Source organism: Dipodomys ordii, unplaced genomic scaffold, assembly GCF_000151885.1.
Source record: "Dipodomys ordii isolate 6190 unplaced genomic scaffold, Dord_2.0 Scaffold44, whole genome shotgun sequence".
NCBI lineage: Eukaryota > Metazoa > Chordata > Mammalia > Rodentia > Heteromyidae > Dipodomys > Dipodomys ordii.
The window spans coordinates 5,171,517-5,183,898 of record NW_012267260.1 but is presented as its reverse complement, the minus strand read 5'-3'; the positions used below and the strand labels follow the sequence as shown (position 1 = coordinate 5,183,898).

General features: G+C 42.4%; 1 protein-coding gene across 1 annotated transcript in view; it reads left to right on the top strand.

Moving 5' to 3' along the window:
- The window catches only part of Cd2ap (CD2-associated protein), a 35,035-nt gene extending 31,871 nt beyond the window's left edge, over positions 1-3,164 (top strand). Inside the window, exons 18-19 of the mRNA XM_013019076.1 lie at positions 412-475; positions 1,962-3,164. Coding sequence (XP_012874530.1) covers positions 412-475; positions 1,962-2,003 — 106 coding nt within the window. The 3' untranslated portion in view covers positions 2,004-3,164. The remainder of the gene's footprint in view (positions 1-411; positions 476-1,961) is intronic.
- The last annotated feature ends 9,218 nt before the right edge of the window (positions 3,165-12,382 follow it).

Here is a 12,382-nt window from a genome sequence, read left to right as displayed (position 1 = left end):
ATTTTCAGCACTTCAGAGTTCCTCTGGAAAAACTGGAGGGAATTTTTTTTTTAATCCATTAGAGAAGAGGATCAGCAGGAAAGTGGGGAGGGCCATACTGGTGTATTAGTAGAGTAATGTGTGCAGTAAAAGTACATGATTTGTGGTGGGTATCTGCAGCCGTGGGAATTAATCTAAAAATGAGGGGTGAGAGCAAATTATACATACATATGTGCATTCATGCATACATGTGTATACATGTAACATTTTACTTAGTGAAAGTTAAAAGTGAGTAATAATTGCTATAGAACATTTCCAGTGAAAGAGAAGAGCAGATGGACTTGAGAACATCACTTTGGCAGTCCACAGCATGTGTGCTGACTTGGAGTTCTCGTTTAATTTAAGGATTTAATAGTAATGCTTTGTTTTCAGGAAAGAACTGGAAAAACTACGAAAAGAGTTAGAAGAAGAGAAGACAATGAGGAGTAATCTGGAGGTAATTTATCTCTCCCATTATTGAGATTTTATTTATTTATTTATTTTGGGTCCGGTCGTGGGGCCTGAACTCTGGGCCTGGGCGCTGTCCCTCAGCTCTTCAGCTCAAGGCTAGCACTCTACCACTTGAGCCACAGTGCCACTTCCGGCTTTTTTCTTTTTGCTTATGTGGTGCTGAGGAATCGAACCCAGGGCCTCAGGCATGCAAGGCAAGTGCTCTACCACTGAGCCGCCTTCCCAGCCCCTATTGAGATTTTAAACAGCATAAACTGGTCGTACTCTTTGCGTATGTGATTGATTATTGAGATTTTAAACAGCATAAACTGGTCGTACTCTTTGCGTATGTGGTTGATTCTGCTGCCCTTCCATCAGATGCGCTCTGTTCCATGTTGCCGTTGTATGTCTCTTGTTGACTGCTGTGTTCTGTTTATGCATGCATTTTTTCTGCTCACTAAAATTGGTATACACCTTTGGACTAAAGATACTTCTAATACATCAGGTGGATGATTTAAAGGTATTTTCTTTTGATCCAGGCTAAAGACTGAGGCTTGATCCAAACCAATGCTGCTGTAATATTTAACTAGTAATAATATAATTTACTTATATAATAAGTATAGTTATGTATAAAGTAATACTGTCTGGAAAGAACCTGAAATTAATAAGCCATTCTTGGATGGTTAGAATTCTTTAGGTGATTGAGCATATGACAATTACAGTGGCACGGTCCTCATCGTTTAATAGTGAGCTATTGTTAGGCAATGAAAGCATATGTATCCTTTATGTAGAAGGAGAAGAAGGAGAAAAGCTGTCGGGAAAAAGCAAGGCTTTCAGTATTTCCACAGGACGTGAGGGGCCCAAGATGCTCAGGAGTTCAGCTGTGGGCTTCACAGCCTCTGACCTTGTCTTAATTCCCATGTCTGTTCCTACAATGGAAATGGACTCGAAGATTTAAAGCTTTCTACAGGCACTGTGAAAATTTCTTTCAGAAGTTCTGTAAGGTGTTCACATCTCCTCCTACTTGTCCACACATTGAATCTTCATAGAAAATTAATTTCACAATACTGTTTACAGATGAGAAACTGAAATCAAGTAATTTACTTACATCACATAGTAAAAAATGTAAAACAGTTCTTCTTACTGTTTACCCAGATCTCTTATTTGATTACACATATGTATATTTCAAATATGTTTGTATTCAAAAGGTCCTTTTACTTTTTGGAGGCCTGATTTTCTTGCAGTTTTCATTTCAGAAGCTCACATTAACATTACTGTGGTTGAAAGAATGACATTTAGGAACTAACATTGTGACATCTTCTCCATGACCTTTATTTACCACTTTTTTATGCACCGTGGAAGATTACATTTTAATGTTTAAATCCAAGTACAGAGGCTTGAGAGTATGACCATGTTAATGACACACAAATACACCAAGAAGCTTCACAAAAGAAAGGGCATTTTATGTCACCCGATTTATGTTTACATTTTAGGTGGAAATAGAAAAGCTGAAAAAGGCTGTCCTGTCTTCGTGAGGCAGCAGGGACCCAGTGTTCTTCGTGCTCCAGGAGTCAGAAACAACCCAGAGCATCTCTCCTGGCTTCTTAGTTGTGGTGAAGAAACACAAGTGTATGAACTATAATATCTCTTGAAAAATTAGGGAGACGGTGAAAGGTTTTCTTTTTATATATATATATATATATATTTTGTTTTGCCAATATATATAAAAAAAAAGAGGCCTTATTTCTTACTGCGCTGGGATTGCAAACATTTTGTTGTCGTTTGCCTGAAAATACTACTGAATCTGTATAAAAAGGAAAGTTAACAATAGTTTTTAAAATTGAAATTGTAGTATTATTTTTAAAGAGATCTATACTATAAATATGGTGGTATCTTTACAAGTAACCTGTAAGATAAACTATTTGAGAGGGACAAATTAGCTTTGTAGTTTCCTCAGTCACTACTTCCCCGAGTGTAAAAGACAAATAAGCTTTGTGTATGTACATATATACATATATATATATAAATATATAAATATATTTTTACTTTTAGCTTCTTACCCAGGATTACACTGTTGTGCCTGTTTGTCTGCAGTGCTGTTTATATTTTGGGTGATGAAATAAGAGTTTCCTAGATAGAAACCAGATTGCTCACCCATGCATTCAGTAATAAATAATAAAAATCATTCAACTTTTAGAGTGTTTATATTGCTTGCACTATAGGACTCATAAGAGGAATTTAATTAAAATGGATTATTAAGCATTTGGGGAAATAGGAGCTTTATTTTAAACTCGTGAGGTCTAAGGAAACTAAAATGTCAGTTCTCAATTTGTGCCTAGAAACTACAGCACATAGGAAGTACACCAACACCAGCCCTATTGCTGTACCTTTTGGTTTGTTTCACAGACTGAAATACTGCTTATTTTATTATATTGTGATTTTATTCTCCATGCTCCTCCCTCTAATTTTTATGATAATAAATATTAGGAAAAGAAAACCCAAATCTTGTCACAAATTCAAAGTGAGGATTCCTATTCAGACAAGTTACTATAGTGTAAATACTCAGGTTTTCAGTGAATCATGCAATTAACCAGATGGACTCATGGAGATGCTTTGGACTGTTGTTTTGATAACAGAATTTAGACAAAGTGTTACTATCACATAAAAATAAAATATTGCAGCTTATTTAAACCAAATCCAGTTGGCCATATTATAGTACATTTTCATAGAATGGATGTTAGCCGTTTTGTCGGTCACATGAACAGTTGAACATTTTAAGTTAGAGATGATTTGTCTGAAAGCACAGATGGGTTTATTTGAAATTAAAGAAATGAATTTTGTTTGTAAAATTAGGTTTTAAGCTTTACTGTAGCAAATGAGTATAAGATACTGAGTACTGGCTATTAGTTTGTTTATTTGTTTTAAACAACTAGACCAATATTTTTCCTTTTACATTTTTTAAATCATAAAATAAAATATTGACTACGCATCTGGGGCTCCTGCCTGTTGTCCTAGCTACTCAGGAAGCTGAGATCTGAGGATCGTGGTTTAAAGCCAGCCCGGGCAGGAACCTCGTGAGACTCTTACCTCCCAATTAACCACCAGAAAAACTGGAAATGCAGATCAAGTGGTAGAGATAGCTTTGAGCAAAGCAGCTCAGGGACAGTGCCCAGGCTCTTGACTGAGTTTAAGCCTTAGAACCAGCACACAAAACCCAACAACCACAAATTTTGTGAAAATTAAATTTTGTCATGTGTTTTCAGTTAAAGGAGAACTGGAGTAGATATGCCAGTACAAGGATATAAATGTTTCATTCATAACTTTGGGTGTGTACCTGGTGGCCATTTGAGGTCTTTGGGCTCTTACAATGAGGTCACTACTGAACAGAATTGCTGCCTTCTGTTTCCTCTTTAAATGGATAGTCAAATTATTTCCTCATTAAATAAATTAGATCTTTTAATGACAGTCTTTGGGTAAAGCTATAAACAGTCTGTCTAGAAATCATCCTCCAGTTTTTCCCAAGAATGGGGGTGGAAAGGTTCCAACAGATTCCAGGCTATTCTCAAAAGTTCTTCAGAGCTGTGTGTGGCTGTGGCAGCTGCGGTCCTGGCTCCAGCACTGGAGAGGTTGGAGAGTGGGGCGTGAGTAGCAGTCAGCCCGGGCTCCGTGGTGAGCTGACGGTCCTCAGCACCAGGATCATTGTGAGCACTGAAAGAAGAACAGAAAAGTCAGTGGGGTTCTGTGTCTCCATTCTTCTGACCAACCAAGTAAGCTTGAATGTAAAGGGAAAAGAATAATTCCTTTATTTTATTTTATTTTTTATTTTTTTGGGGTCTGGTCGTGGGGCCTGAACTCTGGGCCTGGGCACTGTCCCTCAGCTCTTCAGCTCAAGGCTAGCGCTCTACCACTTGAGCCACAGTGCCACTTCCGGCTTCTTTCTTTTTTCTTATGTGGTGCTGAGGAATCGAACCCAGGGCCTCAGGCATGCAAGGCAAGTGCTCTACCACTGAGCCACCTTCCCAGCCTCGAATAATTCCTTTAATATGGTAATTTGCCTGTATTTATTCTTGCTCTTGATCTTCTGCTAATTACTGTTCCTGAAGTTCATATCAGAAAACAATATAATTATGGCTTTTACTTAAGGGTTAACGATTTTTTTTTCCTCCATGTGAATACGAGTAACAAGACAAAAGGTGATCAGGATGAAATGAATCTGCCTTGCCAAATTATTGCTGAATGTGTAATTCAGGTTTGCTTTCCTTTGAACCACGTAATACTACCAATTTCCTCAATGTATTTCTATTTTTTTCCTCTGTGTGGGTATGTATGTGTGTGCGCATGTGCGCACACGTGTGACCACTAAGCTGTCATGATCACATTGTTACCTAAACTGTACAGAAGTCTGAGATGCAAAGAGAGTGGGCCTTGTCTAATAGAAGGCTCGCTTTTATGCTTCTTACTGTGATCCCAGAAAAAAAAAAAATCCCAGTGCTGTGCTGTTTCTTGACATTTTATGCTTGCATTTAAACTTGAAATGTCTGAGAATGAGACAATCAGTAAAAATCAGAAATGAAAAGTGTTATAATTTAATGGCCTTGTTTTGCTGTAGCAATAAAATGACCAAGTGCAATGACTTAATAAAATCATCTTTTAAAAGTTGCTGCTATGAATATTTTTAGCTGTAAAATTTTCCTCTTTTGTCCTGACTTGCCTTCAATGAGTATTCTGTAATGCAGGTGATAGAGGTGATGTGTTGATAATCTAACATTCCAGAAAAACCCCAACATGTATGAGGAATCTCAGAATAATATTCTCATTTTTTACAGGTGCTCTTAAAAAAATGTTTCTCCCTCAAAAGGAAACATTTATAATAAAAAAGAATTGTTCAGTTGTGTCAGTCTTTCTTGGCATTCTTCACTAACTTCAGCATGTTTATTTTGACCATGATGAAAATTATATCACTTTGAATTTTCCAAAGAAACAAATAATGACTTGAAAAGCATTAAAAACCTCAAACCAGCACGACATATATTGCACCTTTTGAGTGTGTTTCTTCACCAGAAACTATTGTGTAAGGATTATAGGGACAGTTTAGAAAAATTAGGTAGAAGTGCTTGTAGAGTATATTATCATGAAGTCTGCTTAAAAAGGGAAGTTGGTATTCTACGTTTCAGAAGTGTTTCGTGGTGTTGGGTGTGATGAACTATTAGATGACCAAGATAAAGAGAAAGGAGGTATGGTACTCTCCCTCTGTGAGTGACCGCAACATCCCTGTGCGAGAGGCAGACACTCCGTTTCTGTACTGTTGACGTTTAGCCGTGACCAGCTTCTCGGTCCTACCTTCCTAGCCGTCCTGCCTGTTTCCTTTCTGGGTGAATCAGAAATGGAGATTTAAAAAATCAGACATACCTAATGCCTGCATGAGAACTTATTTTCTGTCACTTGGGAAAAACCTGATTTGAGAGAGCAGCAGATTAGAACGTAAGACGATGGAACCCAGGCCTGGAGAGACTTGGAGGCTGTCTAGTCATCCTGGAGCCCCGCTTTCCATGACTGGGCTCCGGGAGTACAAACTTGCTCCTTGGCTTGTTGGATTTCCGAACTCGGCTCCAAAAGTCCGTACAGAAAAGATAGAATTGGCGATGGCAGGGATTGGGCACTCGGCCCTGGGAACTATTCCCAGCATAGACACTGGGGCGAGAGGGTCCCCACGCACTCGTGTAAAGCAGTGTCCCAGGGACAAAGTGAGACTGCCAGAAAGCAGTGGCAAAGCAAGTCATTTCAGTTTCTGTAAAATGTTCATTGTGTGAACTGGAACAGAAGCCATGCAGGCTCATATTAATATGTTTTGAACAGTATAATTTTGATTTTGGGGGGGGCGGGCAGTCCTGGGGCTTGGACTCGGCCTGCATGCTGGCCCTGAGCTCCGCTGATGGCTAGCACTCTTACCACTTGAGCCATGGCTCCTCTTCCTGACTTTTTGGTGACTAATTGGAGATGAAAGAGTGGTGGACTTTCTAAGAGCGATGGACTTTCTTGCTGGGGTTGGCTTCGAGTCCAGTCCTTGGATCTCTGCCTCTTGAGTAGCTAGGATTATAGGTTTTTTGTGAGCCCCTGGCATCTGGCTATAATTGCAATGTTTATTTAAAGGAACATTGAAGATTGTCTGATGCAGCCTTGTGTAGATGGCTTTGTCTGAAGATGTAATTTTCAGATTCAGTCCTGTTTTCAGAAATAAGCAGCTAGCGATTCTGATCTAATGGGCTCTGACACTTTCCAATTAACATTCAAGAGAGACTAGGACTGTGTGTTGATTCTTTTCTGACTCTTAGCCATGAGTTTTATCATTAGCACCCTTTACTGTGAGTGCTGCATACAAGCAAGAAAAGGATGTTTAGAAATAGATATCAATGTTTTTTGTAGAGAGCCAGTAATTTTTTTTGTGGGGGGGTTGATTGTGGGGCTTGAACTCAGGTCCTGGGCACTCCCCTAAGCTTATTGTCAAAATTATCTCTACCACTTTGAGCCACAGCACCACTTCCTGGTTTTCCACTTAATTGGGGAAAAAGAGTCTCACACTTTGCCTTCCTGGGCTGGCTTCAAACCTCGATTTTCAGATCCCAGCCTTCTGAGTAGCTCCGCTTACAGGCATGAGCCACCAGGCTTGGCTCAGGAATTTATTTTAAATATAGAAGGTAATAGGGCTCTCATTTTGTAACTGTAAAGTACACACAGAGGAATGATTCTTTAGCAAAGGAAATAGTTTGTTAACATATGGTAGAGTATACTTTTAGAACATTGAAAATCACTTTGACAGAACAGTATTGATTTGTTGTTGCTTGTTTTGTTTTGGTGCTGGTCCTGGGGCTTGAACTTCAGGCCTGGGTGCTGTTCCTGGCCACTCTTGATCAAGTCTAGTGCTCTGTCGCTTGTTGAAGCCACTGTTAAAGTGGAAGGATTGTTTTGGTTCTTACCTGCCTGGACTGGCTTCGAACTGTGGTCCTCAGATCTCGGCTTCCTGAGTGGCTAGGAGGACAGGTGTGAGCCACCACCATCTGGCAATGATGATACTTTAATTGTCAGCCTTTTCCTTAAAACATACTGTAATAGACCAATAAATAGAGTAAAATTTCAAACAGCTGTGACAAAAACATTTCCCAAATGAAATAAGGAAACTAAAATTTAAATTACCACCCCCCCCAAACCCACCAATATTAGGTGATTTAGAACAAAACAAGGGAGTGGCCTGAGAGGAGATCTCTCCCAGAAGTACCCAGGCCTTTGCAGCACTTGCAGAATTCTTTGGAAGTTCCCTCTGATCAACTTTGGCCTAAATCATACAGGCCAGCAGAGAAACGTGGAGCCAGAAGAAACCACATGAATTTCAAGCTCTAGTTGAAGGCTGACAACCTGGAAGGGAGACAATGCTCTTTGAAGACTGCTTAAAGAAGAGGGTTTTAGATAAAGGTGAATTTGCAATGGGTTCCTCTTACTCATTAGGGCCATTCAGTGGTGAGTAATCAGATACAAAGATGTTTATGGTGGGCTGGGAAGGTGGCTCAGTGGTAGAGCCCTTGCCTGCGTTCATGAGGCCCTGGGTTCGAATCCTCAGCACCACATAAGCAAAAAGAAAAAAGCCGGAAGTGGCCCTGTGGCTCAAGTGGTAGAGTGCTAGCCTTGAGCTGAAGAGCTGAGGGACAGTGCCCAGGCCCAAAGTTCAGGCCCCATGACCGGACTCCCCTCCAAACCCCCCCCCCCAAAACACAAAGCTCTTTATGGGTGCATATTACATTCAAATGTGTAACCAAAAGCCTTGACAAAAGGCCTGATTTTAAAATCCCATGAGTGTCAGGCAGAAGAATACCAAGAAATGAATTGTTAAAGAACACATTCTGATGCTTCTGGAAATGGAAACATTTAAATCACTAGGAATAAATAAGTCTACCACTGAAAAAGGTAGCAAGGCCAGGTGCAATCATGGCTGTTTTAACTGAGCTTTGGAGTGTATAACACGGAAAACAAGGAAAACTTCCAGATTGCTTATATGAGTCCATTATAACTTGAGTGTCTAAATTCAGTCTCCATAAACCAGTCTCACAAACATGTCAGGAGATGTAGCCATTGTAGGTGTTGAGTCATGAGAGCTCAGTCGTCGTAGCAGTGGGCCATCCGCTTGGTCTGTAAGGAGACTGCAGCGATTCTATTCATCAGTGCAGCAAAAATTCACATCACAGAAAGTCAAGACAAGGAGTCAGTTCTTGGATCACACTTTTGAGAACTGCTTGCTTAACCTACTATGCCATCGAGTAGATAACAATAAATACATAGTAAGTTAGTCAATACGTGAACGACAAAGGAGACTGCCTTTACCCATCTCTTGACTATATCTTTTCAAATATGTAAGCCACCTAGCTGAGATTCATGAGGCTAACATGATCACACCAGTTGCTACAGAATATTCAAGCCTCTGAGGAGAAATGATGCTTTATGTATTTCATAAATTGCCTTAAGGTTTATATAATTTTAAAAATGAAATTTAGCTCGTGTCTTTTTGTGCTTGCTAAGTGTCAGGCACAGTTTTAAGTAATTGCCATCTTCATTATCAATCAACAACCTTAGATGCTGTTCAGATCATCCTTCACTGGTGAAGAAACAGGCTTAGGAAGACTAGCAGTTTTCATGTGCTGCTAATAAGGGATGAAGATAATCTCTGAGCTCAGGCATTTGGGCTTTGAAACCTGTGCTCTTCATAATATGCTTTATTACTGCCTATCTTGCTGGAATGGGGAATCTGGATTTCTACTTTTCATTCTTTATTATCTCATCACATTTTTCCATTGGAAAAAATCAATCCTTACATTGGCAGGGATACCAGGATCTGTTTAGATTTCTCTGACTGACATGGTCCTGCTTAGGATTTAGAGAATATTATTTCTCACACATGTCTTTGCATGCAAACAACCATTTTCAGCCAAGACTTGGAAAGTGCAAGTACTAGTCACCCTAAGAAATGACCACTAGATGGCAGTCAAAGCCTTTTGAATGCGGCTTCTGCTGCTGCAGTACCTGCAGGGAGAACCCTGGAGGCAGGGCATCATTAAACCGCCCATCCCAGGGGCAGCCGGCTCCCTCCTCTGGTCAGAACACCTCCACACAGCGCCACCCTGCACAGGAAAGAGCTGGAGCCTTGAGCAGGCTCTGAAAATGGGCTCAGAATTGGTTCTGTGCACTTCGCAGGTCATTTCAAATTTTCTTCTTATAAGGACAAGAGATGATGACAACAACGACAACGCTTGCTGCAGTTTGAATGTGTTGCCTGTTGTCATGCACTGGGGGGGGGGGGTTAGTCAGTCTGTGCCATGAGCTCAGCCTCCCGATCATCTGGCTCCTGTCCTGTTGGGTGCTGGAGACTCTTCTGAGTCCGGGCTGCCTCCCTGAGGCTCTGAACATCCGCTCCCCTCGATTCCTGGGGGGTGATTTCTGTCTCTATTTTGTCCTGTAATACGTTCCTATTTCAGCCAAGTCCCAGAGGAGACCAATTCCCTCTCAGAACGTACCAAGCAAACTCACAGGAGCGCTGATGTGGGCTTCTTAAAGGGTTTCTGGTAGGGCACCTCTTCTTTTTGCACATCTATCTACTTTCCAGGAGCCTCACACGATTCACACTGAGGATAACACAGACCGGAGCAGGTGGGCCGTGGAGAGGTCCTAGTGCCCTTGATCATGCCTGGGGAGAAGAGGGTGGAGAATCTATTTTCAGCATCAACTCTAAGTAGGAAGTAACGTTTCTCTCCAAGGGAGGGTTTAAGCTGTCCACCTGTGGCGGCAACACACACACATCACAGAAACACAGACCAGTTCTACCCCAGAAAGGATGCAATGGTCTGCAAGGCTTCAGGGATGAGGGCTCGCAGCTCTGTCCCTGGGCCGAAGGGGAGATAAGTCGTCCTCAGTAAAGCAGAATCCTCTACAATTATCAGTGAGCCAGTCTTGCTGCGGGCGGCGTGGCGGGGCCGCCTGAGCCTTGACGATGTCTTGGTTTTCAGGTCCCCACAGTAGATGGGTAGATGGGGACACCCGGGACCAGCTGACCACCAGCTTGGTGCTCTGCTCTCTGTCTCCCTCTGGTGGAACCCATGGGCACTGCAGTTTCCAGAGAGGGTGTGACCACTCCCTGAAGGCCTGGCCCTTCCCCAGCACATCTCCATCCCTCTCTCTGCACAAGGGCTGCTCAGGGCCGTTTCTCCCTGCCACTCCGGTGTGGGGCGGGGTGGTCCCAGGGCTCCCTGAGCTGTGACTTTTCCTGATTTCTCAGTCCTCAGAGTAGGGAGCTCTCAATCCCTGTCTGAAAGTACTCCTCCCCTGGCCGGCACCTGGGCAGTGCACACTCAAGATGATCCATCACCATCAGCACGAGGAGTGTGTAATGGAAAATAAGTGGAATGTGAACCGAGAGTGATCTTTTATAAGATCAGTTAAGGTATTTTGGCTACAAATATAGAAAATCTTAACCGTGAGACAGTCTTCGAGCAGTTATTATTTATTTACAAGGCCCAGGACCCAATGATCCCAAGGCGAATGCAGTAATTCAGTGGTGTTACCAAGGACCAAGGTTTCCATCTTTCTAGCCCCCACCCTCAACATATTTTGGTTCCTCTCTGGCATGTTTGCCTCATGGTTTCCCTTGCTGCTGATACTACTTCCTTTGAAATTTCTAAAGCCAGGAGGGGAAGAAGGAGATGGAGCAAGATGATTTTCTTTTTTCTAATATACTTGTCTCATTTTCAGTTAAATGTCCTTCCTAGAACTTCCCATCATCCATGGTCTCCAGTTCTGTGACCAGCAATGAGGATCTCAAAGACCTGGCACCATGGGTGGAAAATCATCCCGAGTGAGTCATCAAGATGTTTGGGGTATGTAAATGGCAGCAGCCACGCCAGGGATTGCTTCTCTGGGCAGATGACATTTGAGCTGCTACCTCCCCGGGAAGGTGGTACCAGCCTTGTGTGGTACATTTCAGAGAGCTGCAAAGGGAGAATGTGGAGGCCAGCAAGGGGGGGGAGGGTGTCATGGAATGTCTGACGGAGGTTGTGGGCAGTAGGTGGCGGCGGGTGGAGGCCAACGAAAGGAAAGGGGTGCGAATTGGTTTGCATGGCTGGAGCAAGATGAAGGGGACAGTGGAAGCTGCTGCCTCGCTGGAGGTGACTTCAGAGGGGGAGAGATTGGATCCCAGCGTTGCAAAATCAACCAGAAGGACCTGAACGCCAAAGGTAGACCTGGGCTTCCAGTGAGGTTTTCTCCAGCGAGCGCTGGGTTTCACCCTGATGGAGCGTACAGACTCAGCGGAGGGCAGAGGCAGAAGGCCTTCCCAGCATGCACAAAGGCTTGGAGGCTTGATTCCACAGACAGAAACTGTCATTAAAGCACTGACAAAATATCTCATGTGACTCAGAGAGTAACTGGTGATGTGGCTGGAGCCTTGGTTAGAAGTTGTGCTTTCTTTAAATTATTTAGTTATTTTTTGCTGATCCTGGGCCTTGAACTCAGGATCTGGGTGCAGACCCTGAGCCTTGTGCTCAAGACTAGTGCCCTGCCACTTGAGCCTCGCTCTCCTTCCAGCTTTTTGGTGGCTTATTGGAGATAAGAGTCTCAGAGACATTCCTACCCAGGCTGACTTTGAACCATGATCCTCCTCGTTCAGTCTCCTGAGTAGCTAGGATTATAGGCATGAACCACTGACACTTGGGTTTTATTTATTTTTATTTTATTGATTTATTTTTTTTTGGTCGGCCATGGGGCTTGAACTCTGGGCCTGGGCACTGTCCTTCAGCTCTTCAGCTCAAGGCAAGCGCTCTACCACTTGAGCTACAGTGTCACTTCCAGTTTTCTGGTGGTTTATTGGAGATAGGAGTCT